The sequence below is a fragment of the Eucyclogobius newberryi genome, unplaced genomic scaffold (assembly GCF_026437365.1).
Source record: "Eucyclogobius newberryi isolate DKJ021-1_F unplaced genomic scaffold, fEucNew1.0.hap1 SCAF_1, whole genome shotgun sequence".
NCBI lineage: Eukaryota > Metazoa > Chordata > Actinopteri > Gobiiformes > Gobiidae > Eucyclogobius > Eucyclogobius newberryi.
Window position 1 is genome coordinate 19,257,814 of NW_027315723.1, and position 17,157 is coordinate 19,274,970.

The following is a 17,157-nucleotide window of genomic DNA, read 5'->3' on the forward strand; positions in this document are numbered from 1 at the left end:
AAAAATAGATCATCTTTCCTGACAAATACATCTTCTTTGACCCCTCCCCCAGACCACCTCTGCTCCTTTGCCTGGATCTGTACCTCACTATCCTCAGAGGAGTGGTGAGTGGACTTAAGATGGAGATGCACAGCCGACGGGGAAAAACAGAGCAAATCAAAATCTCGAGAGGGAAACAGCCTAAATAGAATATAAAACAAAAATTCAGGTATATTTTATTTATTACAACACTATATTAAAACAACAACAAAAAAACTAGCAAAAGAAGAAAAAGTTAGTTTCACAGATTAACATTACATGTACACAATATAATATATGATCAAATCCTAACACTTCAGTAGCCTCAACACAGTTTAGAGTCTCTGAAGCTTGGCCTCCAGCTTTTTGAGCATTGCCATTTCCCAGTGTGAATGTGGCTTGAGGCTGAAAGATGCAGAGAAAAAAAATCTCTAATTTCTCACATTTTACAGCTTCTCTCCAGTGTGGACTCTCATGTGTCTTCCTAGGCTGCTTGACTGTGAAAATGTCTTCTCACATACTTCACAGCTGTATGGCTTCTCTCCAGTGTGGATTCTGGTGTGGATTTTGAGATCTGATGATGAAACAAACCTCTTCCTACATTGGTCACACTCATACGGCTTCTCTCCAGTGTGGATTCTCATATGTATTTTAAGGGAACTAGAGGACATGAATTCCTTTCCACACTGGTCACACTCATATGGCTTCTCTCCAGTGTGGATTCTCATATGAAATTTAAGGGCAATAGACCGAGCAAAGTCGTTCCCACACTGATCACAGCTGTAGGGCTTCTCTCCAGTGTGGACTCTCATGTGACTTCCTAGGTAGCTTGACCGTGAAAATGTCTTCTCACAGACTTCACAGCTGTATGGCTTCTCTCCAGTGTGGATTCTCATATGCATTTCAAGATGATTAGACAGAGCAAAGCCCTTCCCACACTGGTCACAGCTGTATGGCTTCTCTCCAGTGTGGACTCTCATGTGTCTTCCTAGGTTGCTTGACTGTGAAAATGTCTTCTCACATACTTCACAGCTGTATGGCTTCTCTCCAGTGTGTATTCTGGTGTGGACTTTGAGATCTGATGATGAAACAAACCTCTTCCTACATTGGTCACACTCATACGGCTTCTCTCCAGTGTGGATTCTCATATGTATTTTAAGGGCACTGGAGTACGTAAATTCCTTCCCACACTGGTCACATCTGTACGGCTTCTCTCCAGTGTGTACTCTCATATGACTTCTTAGATGGCTTGACTGTGAAAATGTCTTCTCACAGACTTCAAAGCTGTATGGCCTCTCTCCAATGTGTGTTCCAGTGTGGATTTTGAGGGCACTGGAGGAGGTGAATTCCTTTCCACACTGGTCAAACTCATATGGCTTCTCTCCAGTGTGTACCCTCACATGTATTTTAAGGGCACTGGAGTTGGTAAATTTCTTTCCACCCTGGCCACACATTAAACTCATTCTGTTGGTGGGTTTTGTAGTTCTGCAAATAAAGAGAGAAAGAGATTTAGAAAGATAAAAAGATTTAGAAGTAAATCAACAAAATGCACCTTTTTACAAACTAAATACATAATACTATGATGGCATTGCTTCTCAACATTTGCATTTTTTTTATCCATGTCCCCTCACAGCCTCGGGATATAAAGTATGATAAAATAAAACAATAAAAATTGCATATTATTCTGATAATAGTATAATAATAATAGTATAATAGTAATAATTACAGTTTAAAATAGGCTAAATCACATTAATGTTTAGTGTCATTCACAGTCTTTCTTTAGTTTGTGTGAAGCTATGAAGAAATGGCACAACAGAAAGCCTCATTGCTCCATGAGCCTCTCTGAGTGCTCTCCCCTTCCTCTGTTTCTTCTCCTCAGCTGTGCAGACAGGGCAGGGCAGTCACCTGTCTGCAGTGGGACACAATTGGAACCTCACTGTGGTTAATGAAGCGTTCCAAAGAGAAGACGCACTCGCTTTACTTCACGTCCAAAGAGTTGTGGTGAAACCATTTTCATCTTGAGATCATGAGAAAGTTTCAAAGGATATATTTATTTCCTCACTTAGGCCCTCTGCAGGGCTCTGTAAATGAGGGATAACACCAACTTGTTTCTATGAACAAGTTGGTGTAATCCCTAATATAATTATAAATAAATAAATTGCACGGGTAATAAAGGAGGCGGAGTCGCTGCAGTTTTTAAGGACAATTTCAAATGTAAGACTTTACATGTAAATAATTATTCAAGCTTTGAAGTACAACTATTTACAACAGAGCTTACCAGTCCTATTCTTTGTGCTGTCATCTACCGTCCACCTAATTACAACAAGGACATTATCCAGGAGTTTCCTGAGTTTTTAGCTGACCCTCCTCTTAAACATGCTGTAGTGAGACCCCTTCTTAAGAAACCACAACTGGATACTAATTTCATGTCAAATATTAGACCTGTTTCTAACTTGTCTTTTATTTCTAAAGTTCTTGAGAAAGTGTTTTTTATCCAATTGCAACAGTTTTCAGAAAACAACTTCATTTTAGAAAAATTCCAGTCCGGGTTCAGATCACGACACAGCACAGAATCTGCACTGCTGAAAGTACATAATGATATTGCCCGGTCTGTGGATGCCAAGAGCCCCGTTGTCTTAGTTCTGTTAGATTTAACGGCGACTTTTGATACAGTCGACCATTCAATCTTGTTGTCTCTGCACTATCATGGTTAAGTCTTATTTGACCAACAGAAGTTTTTCGGTCATGATTGGGGACCTGTCCCAGGACTCTATTTTGGCCCCATGTTGTTTTTGCTATATATGTTGCCACTGGGGTCAATTATAGCCAGACACAGCTTAGCTTTTCACTGCTATGCAGAAAATCTGCAGATTTACCAACCTGTGCTTCCTGACTGTGCTCTTCAATCTTTGACTGACTGTATCACAGACATAAAGACGTGGTTAGGGCAGATTTTCCTTTATTTGAATGAAAGAAGACCGAGTACATTTTATTTGGTGATTCTGTGTCGTCTAATTCCGATAACTTGTCTTCTATGATGAATAGAATCTTGGGGTTGTTTTTGCCAACAATTTTAAAATGCAAAAACAAATTGACAGTGTGGTTAGAGCAAGTTTTTTATCAGTTACGTCTTTTAGCTAAAGTAAAGCCTTTTTAAAATTGCACCGACCTTGAAAGGACTATTCATGCTTTTGTCAGCTCAAGAATAGACTATTGCAACGCACTTTATGTCGGTGTCTCCCAGTCGCCCTCAGTCGCCTTCAACTTGTACAAAACCCTGCGGCGCGTTTTTTATCCAACACACCCAGACGTCAGCACATCACCCCGGTTCTTTTTACTCTTCACTGGCTTCCCGTTTCTTTTAGAATTGATTTTAAAAATTTACTTTTTGTTTTTAAAGCTTTAAATGGCCTGGCACCACCTTATCTGGCTGAGCTCCTGTCTGCTCGTAACACAAACAGGGCTCTAAGGTCGTCAAATCATCTTTTACTGGACGTCCCCAGAGCCAGACTTAAACACTGGGGGATCGAGCTTTCTCTGTGGCTGGTCCTAGACTCTGGAACACGCTGCACCATCACAGATTTTAACCTTTTTAAATCTAGGCTAAAAACGTATTTATTCAGGCTGGCTTTTGACACTATGCAATGTAATGCCACTTTATTTTGTAGAGTTTGTTTTTATTTAGTTCTGTATTTTGCATTGCCTTGATTTTATTGTGAAGCACTTTGGTCACTTTAAGTGTTGTAAAGGGCTCTATAAATAAAGGTTGATTGATTGAGTGATTGATAAAGTTCTAACACCCCCAGTGACATGACTTTACAACGTACAAACAAGAAGAGCAACATGAAAGAACCACAGACATTGAGAGAGTTTGGATGTTTAATGCCTTCACATCTTTTCTGTTCTTTAACTCAAATTTAAATATTTTACTGAGACACAGTGAATTCATTCTGAGGAACAAACTCAGTCTAAACATGCTCATCTAAATTTATAAAAAACAATGTATATGTAATATGACCTCATCTTGTATTTAACAAGAACGCTCATAAAAACAAACTAGTGAATTCTCATAAACCCAGCTCATATAAACTCATATAAAGTTAGGAAGTGCAAAGTGAGTCATACTTACAGATGGTGAAGCAGGAGAGCAGGTTAAATGCAGGTATGAAACAAAGTTCAGTGGAAATCTTTCCATCAATAAACAGCTGTGGTTCACTCATGGATCTATATATAATATCGGGTTCACTTCCTCAAACTTGCTTTTTCTTGTGGATTTATTGGTGGTTGGGGAGAATACTTTGTGCATTACTGCCATCTACTGTCTTCCCTCTGTCACATCCACAGTCAGTGGTTGGATAAAATACAGTGACTCCATAATGTGCTTCCTACAAATCATACACCTCTGTCAATGTCCTATTATTCAGTGTGACATCCTTTCGTACATTTACATGGTCAGTAAAAATCAGATAATTAGAATCATCAGATAATCAGAGACGTCCAGCTACCAAAGCCGTGTCAAGTCGCCCAGTCAGTACTTCCTGATCTGCTACTGAGCGACAAGCAGAGGAAAGAGGCTGAAATATTAAAAACATGAGAGATTATTCCATATCCTGGCCTTTTCCAAACATAAACTCAATCTGAAAAGCAAAATATATCTACTCAAGTGAAAGTTGATTCAAATAGACTTAAGGCCTACAATATAAATAAAATAAATTATTATAAATGTTTTTTTTTTTTTATAAAGTACTGCCGACAACGCAAAATAGCATTAAATTAAATATAAAAAGCAGTATTAAGTCAAAAGATAAGAGCACGTGAAGCAATTTTTCGTCAAAATCCTGCGGGAGTCTGTGATGGAGCCGCTCCGTCCCTGTGCGCGGTCCCGGCGACAGCATGAGAAGACGCGCGCGGCTGTTTCCTTGTCTGCTACGCGCAGCGCTAACTCCTTTATATCGCAAATACACATTTTAAGCCCGTTTACCACATTTTCTCCAGCGCGTTTTGCTGTGACTAAGGCTGCACACTTAGAAGTGTCAATTCTAACAATGCAAAACACGCTAAATCAACTGTTACACTCACCTGCGCGCCGCAGTGTAAATTTCTGAAAAATAGAAAGAGACAGGTTTAAATTTCCTCGTCTATTTTGTTTCCACATTATATAAGAAAATGCAAATGGGATTTTAGATACTTCCTACGTTTCTTTAGCAAGACCAGGCAAGTTCATTTGACATTTACACAAGGCAATTCAAAGTGCTAATTACAAAGACATGAGAGAAATCACAAAACAGGTTTAAGACAAAAAAGAGAAGAGTGCAAAGAAAATAATTTCTTTGCACTCTTCTCTTACAAAACTGTTTTTATTCTTGATTAGAACATCGTCAGAATGGAGTTACAGTAGTTTAATCTACTGGAGACAAACACATGGATAAGTCTCTCCAAATCTTGGGTAGACACAAGACTTTTGATGTACAATGTTTTTAGATGGTAAAAAGCTGCTGATGTTGTTGATTTGATGTGGCTGTTAAAGTTCAAGTCTGAGTCCATTATCACCCCCAGATTTCTAACTTGATTTGTAGGTTTTAGAGCGAGACTTTTTACAATAGGCCTGGCAGGTTCCGATTGCTGTAAAAGTGCAAGGAAAGGCAAGTTTATTTGTAGAGCACATTTCATACACAAGGCAATTCAAAGTGCTTCACAGCAGGAAAAATGCATTCAAATCACAAAGAAATTACAGAAACAGAAATACGATAAAATTAACTAAATCAAAAAATAATAATAAAAAAACACCTAGCCACAAAGGGTAATGTGTTTCGGAGTCCAACTCCTTTTTAAATCAGTCCAACTGATTGTCTAAACTAATGAAATCACATAAAAGAGAAGAGGGCAAATAAAAATCCTTTCAGTCATATGCGCAGTTCTTCATTTTTCGTTTCATCCATTCTCTGTGGGAAATAGCTGGGTCTTGCTCAAAATAAATCAAAATCAATGAAATCTGACAGCAGAGAGCGAGTTACAGATGGATAATAACTGGCAGCATCTTAAGACTTTAACATACAATGTAAATATGTCACCAGTGGAAACCTACGTGTTTATGAAAGTGTTTTTGTCTCAAAGCTAAAGGCTAACATATATTCACTTATAGAAAACCTACATTATAGTCACTGCAGCAGTGCAGGAGGACTGGATTCTCCTGTAGCGCGTCAGACCGTCTGAAAGGGTCATGTGCTTTAAGGGTTTGACAAATATATATATAAATACAAATGTCTAGATAAAGGAAGTTACCATTCAGTCTGCCCAATTCTTTATCAAGATCACTTTATTAGTTTCAATATTAAATACCTTTTACACAAAAAGTAAGCTATATTTTTCAACTACTACATTAGTGCTTTTACTTAAGTATTTTTTTGATTAAAATGTCTTACTTGAGTCATTCGAGTGTCTGGTTTAACTGCAGGCGTTGGACACTTTTTTGTCCCTGTATCTGTACTTTTACTGAAGTAACACATTTGAGTACCAGTATTTGCCAGGATAGAGATTCAAAATAATATTGGAGTCATAAAAGACTTTTTGTTGAAAAGATGTCGCCAGAAAAAGAAGAAAGAGAAAGAGTTATTTTAAACTGTTTTCCAAATACAACTGTTTCTCTAAAAATCCACAAATTAACTAACACGTGTCACCAGGTGTTTATGTAATCAGATTTTTCTTGTGCCGTATTATTATTGGGTTATCTCATTATTTGAGTGATTTTTACTGACCATTTAAATGTATGGAAGGAGAATGACACTGAGTAATAAAATATTGACAGAGGTGTATGATTTGTAGGAAGCACATTGTGGAGTCACTGTGTATTTTATCCAACCACTGACTGTGGATGTGACACAAGGTATGCTTCCCAACCACCAATAAATTCACAAGAAAAAGAAAGTTTGAGGAAGTGAACCACAGCTGTATTTGTTGATGGAAAGATTTACATGCTGTTGTGGCGAGACCGTCATCCCCGTCAAACCCCTACCCTAACCCTAACCCTAACCGATTCTGGAGCCCAGAACTAACCTTAACCCTAACCCTAACCCTAACCCTAACCCTAACCTTAACCCTAACCTCAACCCTAACGCCTAAACCTTAGTGTTTAAACCCGAAAAAAAAAATTAACTGTGCCAAAAGTGGGAGTTGAACTCAGGACTTCACACATTTAAGTCCGCATCTCTAACCGCTGGGCCAACACGTTTGGTGAACTCTTTGCTGAATTCCACTCAACATTGTTCCACTCCTGCTTTTAACCCGCTCTCCTGCTTCATCTGTAAGTATGACTCACTTTGTACTTCCTAACTTTATATAAGATAAGATAAGATCCTTTAATATTCACACATGGGGAAATTTTGTTGTTACAACGCAGTAGAAACAGGAGGAAAGGACAGATCACTTACAGGAAGTTTAAAAAAAAAACACTCTTAATTGAAGAACTCTTATGAACAAAACCAAAAAACATTAACAAATCTCCTCTCATATCTTAATAGGGAATGGAGGGGGGATTGATAAATAAAATGAAACAAAAAGATAAAGATAAAAATTAAATAATAATAATAATAAAATAAAATAAAGTACAAATAGCTAGCATAAGACTAAATAATACTAATACTAATGGTAAGTAAGTAAACAAAATAAAACACTCTTATTTACATCAGTTGTATGCACATGAATATGGCCTTAATTGCTTGTGAGTACGACAGTAATTGCACATGAATATGACGGTATTGCACATGGTTACATCAGTATTGCACGTGTTCAGGGCTAGCAGTGTTTGTTATACAGTCTGACAGCAGCAGGAAGGAAAGACCTGCGAAACCTCCCTCACACAGCGAGGGTGGATCAGTCTCTCACTGAAGCTGCTCTCCAGAGCGGACAGAGTGTCCTGCAGAGGGTGAGACTCATGGTCAAGCATAGATGTGAATTTAGCCAGGACCCTTCTGTCCCCCACCTCCTGCACCGAGTCCAGAGCACAGCCCAGGACGGAGCTGGACTTCTTGATCACTTTGTCCAGCTTCTTCCTCTCCCTCTCTGTGATGCTGCTGCTCCAGCAGACCACACCGTACAGGAGGGCTGATGCCACCACAGAGTCATAGAAGGTCTTCAGGATTGGCCCTGTCACTCCAAAAGACCTGAGTCTCCTCAGGAGGTAGAGCCGACTCTGGCTCCAGTCCAGTTTGTGGTTCAGATGAACACCCAGGTACTTGTATGAATCCACTCTCTCAATGTCCCTTCCCTGGATGTTCACTGGTGAGGGGCAGTGGGGTGGCGTCTGCGGAAATCCACCATCACCATCTGGTCTTCCCCGCGTTGATGAGGAGGTGGTTCCGCTGACACCAGTCCACAAAGTCCTGCGCCAGTCCTCTGTACTCCGCATCATCGTCGTCCGTGATGAGTATGATGATGGCAGAGTCTTCAGAGAACTTCTGCAGGACACAGCTGTCCGTGTCGTGTCTGAGGTTTGCAGTATAGAGGGTGAAGAGAAAGGGCGCGAGGACAGTGCCCTGGGGCGCCCCCACACTGCAGGTCCGAGTGTCAGACACACAGTCCCGGGCTCTCACAAACTGGGGTCGGTCTGTGAGGTAGTCCAGGATCCACTCTGCAAGATCGTACTCCACACCAGCCGTCTCCAGCTTGTCCCTCAGGAGCAGCGGCTGGATGGTGTTGAAGGCGCTGGAAAGATCGAAGAACAGGATCCTCACAGAGCTGCCAGGTTTCTCCAGGTGAGAGAGAGAGCGGTGCAGCAGGGAGATGACGGCGTCCTCCACTCCGATGCCAGGCCGGTATGCGAACTGCAACGGGTCCATAGCTGAGCTCACGGTGGAGCGGAGGTGGTCCAGGACCAGCCGCTCCAGTGTCTTCATCAGGTGGGACGTGAGAGCCACCGGCCTGAAGCTGTTGAGGTCTTTGGCGCGCGGTGTCTTGGGCACAGGTACCAGACAGGAGGTCTTCCAGACCTGTGGTACCACCCTCAGCTTCAGGCTCATGTTGAAGACATGCTCCATAACTCCACACAGTTCATCTGCGCAGGACTTAAGGAGCCTGGGGCTGATTATTTAAAATACACTACAGAACTCACACTGGAGAGAGACCATACAACTGTGACCAGTGTGGGAGTGGATTTAAACAGTTAGGGATCCTCAATCAACATATGACAAACCACATAGGGGAAAATTTGCACAGCTGTTTACTACAACATATGAGACTTCACACGGGAGAAAAGCTCCACAGCTGTGACCAGTGTGGAAAGGAATTCACCTCCTCCAGTGCCCTTAAAAGGTATATGCGAGTCCACACTGGAGAGAAGCCATATGAATGTGAACAGTGTAGGAAGAGTTTTGTTTCATCATCAAATTTCAAAATCCACACCAGAACACACACTGAAGAGAAGCCATACAGCTGTGAAGTCTGTGAGAAGACATTTTCACAGTCAAACCATCTAGGAAGACACATGAGAGTCCACACTGGAGAGAAGCCATACAGCTGTGACCAGTGTGGAAAGGACTTTGCTATGTCTAGTGCTCTTGAAATTCATATGAGAGTCCACAGCGGAGAGAGGCCATATAGCTGTGACCAGTGTGGAAAGAAATTTACCAACTCCAGTGCCCTTAAAATACACATGAGAGTCCACACTAGAGAGAAGCTGTACAATGTGAGAAATGAGAGAAAGCTTTCTCTGCATCATCCAGCCTCAAGACACATTCAATATTATATTATTTTATATAAATATAATGTAATTTTGTAAAACTAACTATTTCCTCTTTTCCTAGTTTGTTTTTAGTTGTTTTAATATAGTGTTGTAAAAAATAAAATATACCTGAAGTTTTGTTTTATATTCTATTTGCTGAGGCTGTTCCCCTCTAGAGATCTTGAAATGCTCCGTTTTACCCGGTCCGCTGTCACCATCTTAAGTCCACTCACCACTCCTTTGAGGATAGTGAGGTACAGATCCAGGCAAAGGAGCAGAGGTGGTCTGGGGGAGGGGTAAAAGAAGATGTATTTGTCAGGAAAGATGATCTATTTTTGAACATTAATGGAGACCTATTTACAACTCTATCCTCAGACCCAAACCAAAACGAGGAAACAATAGGGTTCATCAGATGCTTATAGGCAATAGATGACTCATTAAGGCAAAGAATGATAGTCTCAAACTAGAATTACATAACAAATAAAACAGAAACCCATTAATGTAAGGAAAAGTACTTTACTTTACAGTCCAGTCCTCCTGCACTCTGAAGACCTGCACTTCTACTGTGACTATAGTTACACAGACTAGACCCTAAACTAGTTCAAGTTTGAGACAGTCTAAAACAGAGAGGAAGAGGAGAGAGAGAGGGACCCGTTTGAACCAGCACACATCTTTTTCTGTGAGTCAGCTGCTGCCCTCTGGAGGACACATGTGGATTCATCTCCTGGGTCTTTCATACAGTGGAGACTTAGAATTCAATTCGATTTCTTTTTGTAACGCCCAAAATCACAACAACAGTTTCCTCTAAGGGCCACAGTGAAAAACGAATTAAGCAATGTCTGTGGTGGCAGTAGACGATGTTCCAGAGTCCTCTGTCCTTAGACCCTCCTTCTCGGCCAGGAAAAACTACAAAAAACCTCCTTGGGAAAAAAGTAGAAACCTTCTTCCCTCTGTCATCTTACCCTACACTGTTGGTCACAATGAACATAACTCTCACTTGACTCATTCACTGAGATAAATGATCACTACATGTGGATGGAAGACTAAAGCAAGTCAATGGTATTAAAAATGAAGATTTCTTTTTAACTTCCTGAATATTTCTCATAAAATGGCAAGTGATAAGATAAAACCGGCTCTTTTCATTTAGAAAAATCAGGCAGTTTAAACCATCACTCACCACCAGAGGGCACACTTGTCCCTTTATGATACTCGGCATAAAACTTGGCTCGAGGTCATTTTGAGTTATCATTCCAAACAACTATTAGTGTTTTCTGTGTACATTTGTTCTAAAAAGAAGACAGAGGTCTGAAGATAATTAAAGTTTATTTTTACGAAAGTGGGTCCCAAACTAGAGAGATAAGGTCTATCATCTGCACATTAACAGAAAAGAAGAGAAGTAGAGGAAGAAAACACTTAAAAATAAAACAGAACAAACAAGAACGACACAGTAAACTAAACAAGATTAACAGATTAAATACACACATTTATACACTACACACTACTACTATACACTACTACGCAATTTAAGTGCACATGCGCACTCCCCCGTGCGGACTGATACAACACACACGTGCGTTTGTTTATTAGCGCGACGGATCGCATCGCATCGAGTCAGCTCGAACAGTCTTTCTCCGTCTTCATTTTGTCCCGTACACTGAGGGAACTATATTATGATAGATCAATGCGCTTAGACACGCGGAAACGTGGGACGAGCCGCACGCGGCTGCAGGTGAGCGATAGGTGCGTTTTATGATTGATACGTGGCAGGACTAATCGGCAGTCCACGCCACGTGGAAATAAGACTCAGATTTGGGCCAAAAAACATCCATTCAACCTTTAAACTACTAAGTCAAACCAATCAATCTATTAACTAGCACAACAGACATTCAATTTTTACTTCCTCTCCACGTTTTCAGGCAGGTGGAACCAACAGAAAACTATTCAAAACTAATAGATCACATGGTAAATCTGCCTCTTAATAATACATTTTTAAAAAGTTTAATTGGACCACCTCATACTTGATGAATATGTGATTGGAAAAGCGTTTCAGTGAGAACCAGACCCACTTTGCCAGCAAAGTGAGTTTGATTTTAGGTCAGAGTTTTATCATTTATTAGTTAGATAAAACACAGACGTCTCAAAGTGGCATTCAACCTGAGGCACAAGCTTTCAAATTATGTGTCATGTTTTGTCATTTTAGGAGAACACACTGAAAGAAATATCACTTCCATCTTTATAATGACGTACTTTTAAATATTCAGTTAACTAGACGCACTTTATTTGCTTAAATGAGTTTGACCGTCTCAACAGGGCCGGCCCAGCCTATAAGCGAACTCGAACTCAGCAGCCGCGTAGGGCCCCGAGGCTTTAATAGGGCCCCCAATCTGGCAACCCGTTTTATGCGAAGTGCAAGCGCAGCGTGCGCCACTAGTGTAGTAGCGCTGCTGGCGCGGCAGCGCACACAGCGGTAACATATAACGCACAAACCGCATTTATTTGTAATGACAATCTGGCAACCAAGGCACCAAACAGGCGCTGATTGGGCAACTTCATTGTGCGCGAGCAGAATGAGAGCAAAACATAAACACAACAGAACGTGGTCCCTGCGTGGTCCTCATGTCCAGAAGAATATATTCCCCCGATGCCGAAAAACGAAAGAAGAAACTTCTTGACGATGTAAAGAAACTGCAAACTCAACAACACTCTCCAGGTATTGAACTTCTCTTACAAAGAGACGGTTAATGCTGCTGTTTGAAACAACACGATTCTGTCACGTTAGTTCGCTCAGGCTGGAGGCGACGAGAGCTCTGCCCCGCGCATAATATGTGTCTGAATGAAAGATAATAAGCTTCACATTTACACCAGCCCCGTAGTGTTAGCTGCAGGTGAGGCCGGTGAGGGGCGTCTATGCCCCGGTCACTAGAGGCGGAGATCCGGTCCGGACGAGCGCCGTCTCGTCCAGAACCTCTGACGTGAGACTTTGGAGTGAACAGTGTGCGGCCCCTGTCCCGGGCCCCTGTCCCGGGCCCCTGTTCCGGGCCCCTGAGCAGCCTCACTTAGAGATGAGCGGGTTTGAGTTTGCGTCTCTCTCTCTCACATCACCATGTGTGAGATCAATCGTGACTCGTGATGTCTGTTTGACTTTGACTTCTTAAAGTGGAATGAGAGGAATGTAAAGGTTTATGCATGTAAGGTCCATCAGCCAATCACATCGCAGCATTGTTTCATGCAGGAGTCCAGTTTGTGATGTTCTGATCAGAACAAACATTTATATTGTAATTCACTTTTAATAGAGCAATAAAACATTTCAATTTATTTAAAAAGCATCATTAGACAATTTGTTATAAATTATAATAAATTGATAGTGAAAAATAACCAGACATATTATGATTACGTCTGTTATAGAATAATACTATATCTTTTTATACAAAAGTGGCAAAGTTGCAGAAACGCAGTCGCTTCACTATAGCGAGGTTTGGACCTTCACTTCTAGTTCTGTTCATTCTCTGGGAATAACATGTTTGCACTGTTTTATCAGTGTTAATTGTTAATCAAGCAATGCTTATGCCATTTGTTTAATTTAATATAACTTGTTTTGTCACTTTGGCAAGAAGGAACAGTTGGGAACAGTAAAGGATAAATTAGTAAGGATAACTATTACTTTTACATTTTCAGTTAAAATGAATCAATTTGACCATAATTATTTTTCATAGCCAATATTGTATTGAGTAATTAAGTACACTAATGTATTAATAACTGGCTTTAATCATTTTCCTCTCCTGGCACAGTTTCATCACATCATCATTTTATAGCATCACAACCTCAACATTTTACTCTTACTTTAGCCGGCTGGACCACATTAAAATGCAGCAGAAGACCCAAAAAAGGTCTGAAAATTTCTGGGGGAGAGCCCCCAGACCCCCCTGTTCATTAATTTAAACTAATGTGCTAATGTGGCTGTAGACCCTTAACGCCCACAAATACGCCCAAAAACATATCTGGGACGTGTGTTATTTGTACAGGGAGTAAAGATGATGTCAGCGGAATACCAAGTTGCATTGTGGGATTTAAGTTATCAATATTTGAGCTTGTGAGGTGTTGAGAATAAACTAACTGGCAAACTCCAATGCCCTGGAGTTTTGGTGCTCTTTGTTAGCGTTGAAGAAAGTTCCCATATGTGAATTGTTCACTGACAATGGCAATAAAACTGATTCTGATGACGTGGTGAGGGGCCCCCAAAAATGTTTTCGCTTAGGGCCCCCTGAAGGCTTGGGCCGGCCCTGCGTCTCAAGCAGAATGACCAGTAGAGTTAAAGAAATACACTTGAAATGAGGTGAAATTCTCACAACAGAAACTGACAAATTTGCTTGAAAAAAACATGATAGAAATATTGAATCAAAAGTATATTGAAATACTGATTAGCTATTTAAACCTCGTTAAAGTGACATACAAAACTATCTTTTGTTTGTTGGTCAGTTTGCTCTCTCAACAACATATTAGTTTTCACTTGTAGAAAAAGACTCAGTTGTATCATCTGGACACTGTTTTTTTTTAGAAAAACAAGACGTTTCAACTCTCATCCAAGAGTCATTTCCAATCTGCAGATCTAGTTCAAGTACTATATTTATTAGATATTTATTCTACTCTGAGAAGGCCCTGTAGTGTATTCTGTCCAATGCAGTGAAGAAAGTTATAAAGAGCGTTACAGATCAGACTAAACAGCCACTGCACAAGAAGACACTAGAGTTCAGGACCACAGAGCGCCGCGCAACCTCATCTTACAGCAACAAACCACTCCTTTGAAGACAGTGAGGAGAAGACATGGTTTGACAGAGGAGATGTAGAATGGAAAGATGAGAATAATTATCTGAGTTCTCAGACTAGATCCACAGATTGAGAATGACTCTTGGATGAGTCGAAACGTCTTGTTTTTCTAAAAACAGTGTCCAGATGATACAACTGAAGCTTTTCCTACAATGGACCCCTCCTGGACGAATGAGGAATTACACCGACAAGTTTTAACTTATTCACAACATTGTCCAATCTGCACCTAAAGTTGTTTTATTATTTTATTCAATCAACTTGAATCCATAGATTATAATTAAACTTTGTCATTTCAAAAGCCGTTTTCTCAAAATACCTTTTTCGTTTTTCTGACATAAAGATCAGAAGCACCTACAAACTTTAAACTTTATAATCTTGTACTTTTACAGAAGGATTTGTTGATATCTACTGTAATCCAAAGTTTATTCAAATCAAAATCCTGAGTTCAAGTGATTTATAGATATATTTTGCTTTTAAGATTGCCTTTCTGCTTGGACAAGGCCAGGATATGGAATAATCTCTCATGTCTTCACATTTCAGCCTCTTTCCTCTGCCTGTCACTCAGTAGCAGATCTGGAAGTACTGACTGGGCGACTTGACGGGGCTTTGGTAGCTGGACGTCTCCTGAGGCGCGTTGTTGCTAACGCTAGTGCTAGTTTTCTGCAGGTTCAAAGTGAATGAAGGGTTGGACTTTTTCTTCTCCGCTTTCGTGCCGTTACTGCCAGTGCCGCTCCTCGTTTTGGGCGCGTTGGGCGGATTGGTTTTGGTCGTCACTGTGGTCGCGGTTTTGGCCACGTCAGAACACGTCTTTTTTGCGAGGGGGCTCAGATAGATCTGCATAGTCAATAAGTGAAGAGGTGGAATGAGGAGGAGACGAGAGACGAGCGATCATGGGATGTGACCAAAGGAGAGGCACGGGAAGAGGAACAGATTTTATGGTGAGATACGGGGAAAATGAAAAATGGCCATAAAATAACACATCACAACAGAATTCATGAAGATCAGCTGAGGAATTGTTGACTTTGGATAAATGTATTAGGTTTGGATTTCAATTTAACTTGTCAAAATTTATGTTGATCAAAAGCAGACTTCCAGTTTTTCTACGTAACGGGGCACTGTGTAACGTTTTTGTCTCTATGGAGATGTCATGGCTTTCCCCTGTATGACATGAAACATATCAATCTTTTTTCAATTACAGGTGTTTTATTGCCATGAAAAACAAGCATTCGTGCTGTGAGTGAGCAAAGGGGCCTCTCTATACCTGTGACTTGGCCTGGTGCTTAGTTAATGCCATACTGTGGAACATTCACCTCAATTCTATCTCTATGGGGTTTTTTAGAATCTCACTAAAACAATTAATATTTATAGATCCCACATTGGACAGATAGTTACAAATAGCAATGTCTAATGTATGATTTAATTATTACTGCTGGAGGATGGATCAGTCCTTCTTAAGAAAGGTGTTTGTCCATCCATCCATTTTCTTCCGCTTATCCGGGGTGGGGTCGCGGGGGCAGCAGTCTTTGCAGGGACTCCCTGACTTCCCTCTCCACAGACACTTCCTCCAACTCCTCCGGGGGAATCCTGAGACGTTCCCAGCCCAGCCGAGAGACATGGTCCCTCCAGCGTGTCCTGGGTCTTCCCCGGTGGGACATGCCCAGAACACCTCCCCAGGGATGCGCCCAGGAGGCATCCGGAACAGATGCCCGAGCCACCTCAGCTGGCTCCTCTCGACGTGGAGGAGCAGTGGTTCTACTCCGAGCTCCCCCCGTGTGGCCGAGCTCCTCACCTTATCTCTAAGGGAGCGCCCAGCCACCCGGCGGAGGAAACTCATTTCGACCGCTTGTATCCGCTATCTTGTCCTTTCGGTCATTATCCAAAGCTCATGACCATAGGTGAGGGTAGGAACATAGACCGACCAGTAAATTGAGAGCTTTGCCTTTCAACTCAGCTCCTCCTTCACCACAACGGTCCGATGCAGCGACTGCATCACTGCAGCCGCTGCACCGATCTGCCTGTCAATCTCACGCTCCATCCTTCCCTCACTCGTGAACAAGACCCCGAGATACTTGAACTCCTCTACTTGGGGCAAGGACTCCTCACCCACCTGGAAAGGGCAAGCCACCTTTTTTCCTGTTGAGAACCATTGCCTTGGATTTGGAGGTGCTGATTCTAATCCCAGCCACTTCACACTCGGCTGCAAACCGTCCCAGTGCATGTTGCAGGTCCGGGTTTGATGGAGCCATCAGGACAACATCGTCTGGTCCCCAAACCGGACACTGTCCGACCCTTGACTGCGCCTAGAAATTCTGTCCATAAAAACTATGAACAGAACCGGTGACAAAGGGCAGCCCTGGCGGAATCCAACATGCACTGGGAACAGGTCTGACTTACTGCCGGCACTGAGAACACAGCTCCTGCTCCGGTCATACAGGGACCTGAGCAGAGGGCCCCGGACCCGGCACTCCCGGAGCACCCCCCAAAGGACATGCCGGGCAACACGGTTGAAATCCTTCTCCAGATCCACAAAGCACATGTGGACTGGTTGGACAAACTCCCATGAACCCTCGAGCACCCAATGGAGAGTATAGAGCTGGTCC

General features: G+C 41.6%; 1 protein-coding gene and 1 pseudogene across 1 annotated transcript; one reads left to right on the plus strand and one right to left on the minus strand.

Annotated features, from left to right (window-relative positions):
* Positions 1 to 429: 429 nt before the first annotated feature.
* LOC140363392 (uncharacterized) lies at positions 430 to 7,013 on the minus strand. The gene is made up of 3 exons (XM_072449921.1): positions 6,959 to 7,013; positions 5,098 to 5,119; positions 430 to 1,503 (listed from the first exon to the last, which is right to left on the minus strand). Exons 1-3 carry the CDS (start codon positions 7,011 to 7,013, stop codon positions 465 to 467), a joined length of 1,116 nt encoding a protein of 371 aa, XP_072306022.1. The 3' UTR covers positions 430 to 464.
* Positions 7,014 to 9,421: 2,408 nt separating this feature from the next.
* LOC140363400 (uncharacterized) overlaps positions 9,422 to 17,157 on the plus strand; it is a 41,771-nt pseudogene continuing 34,035 nt past the window's right edge.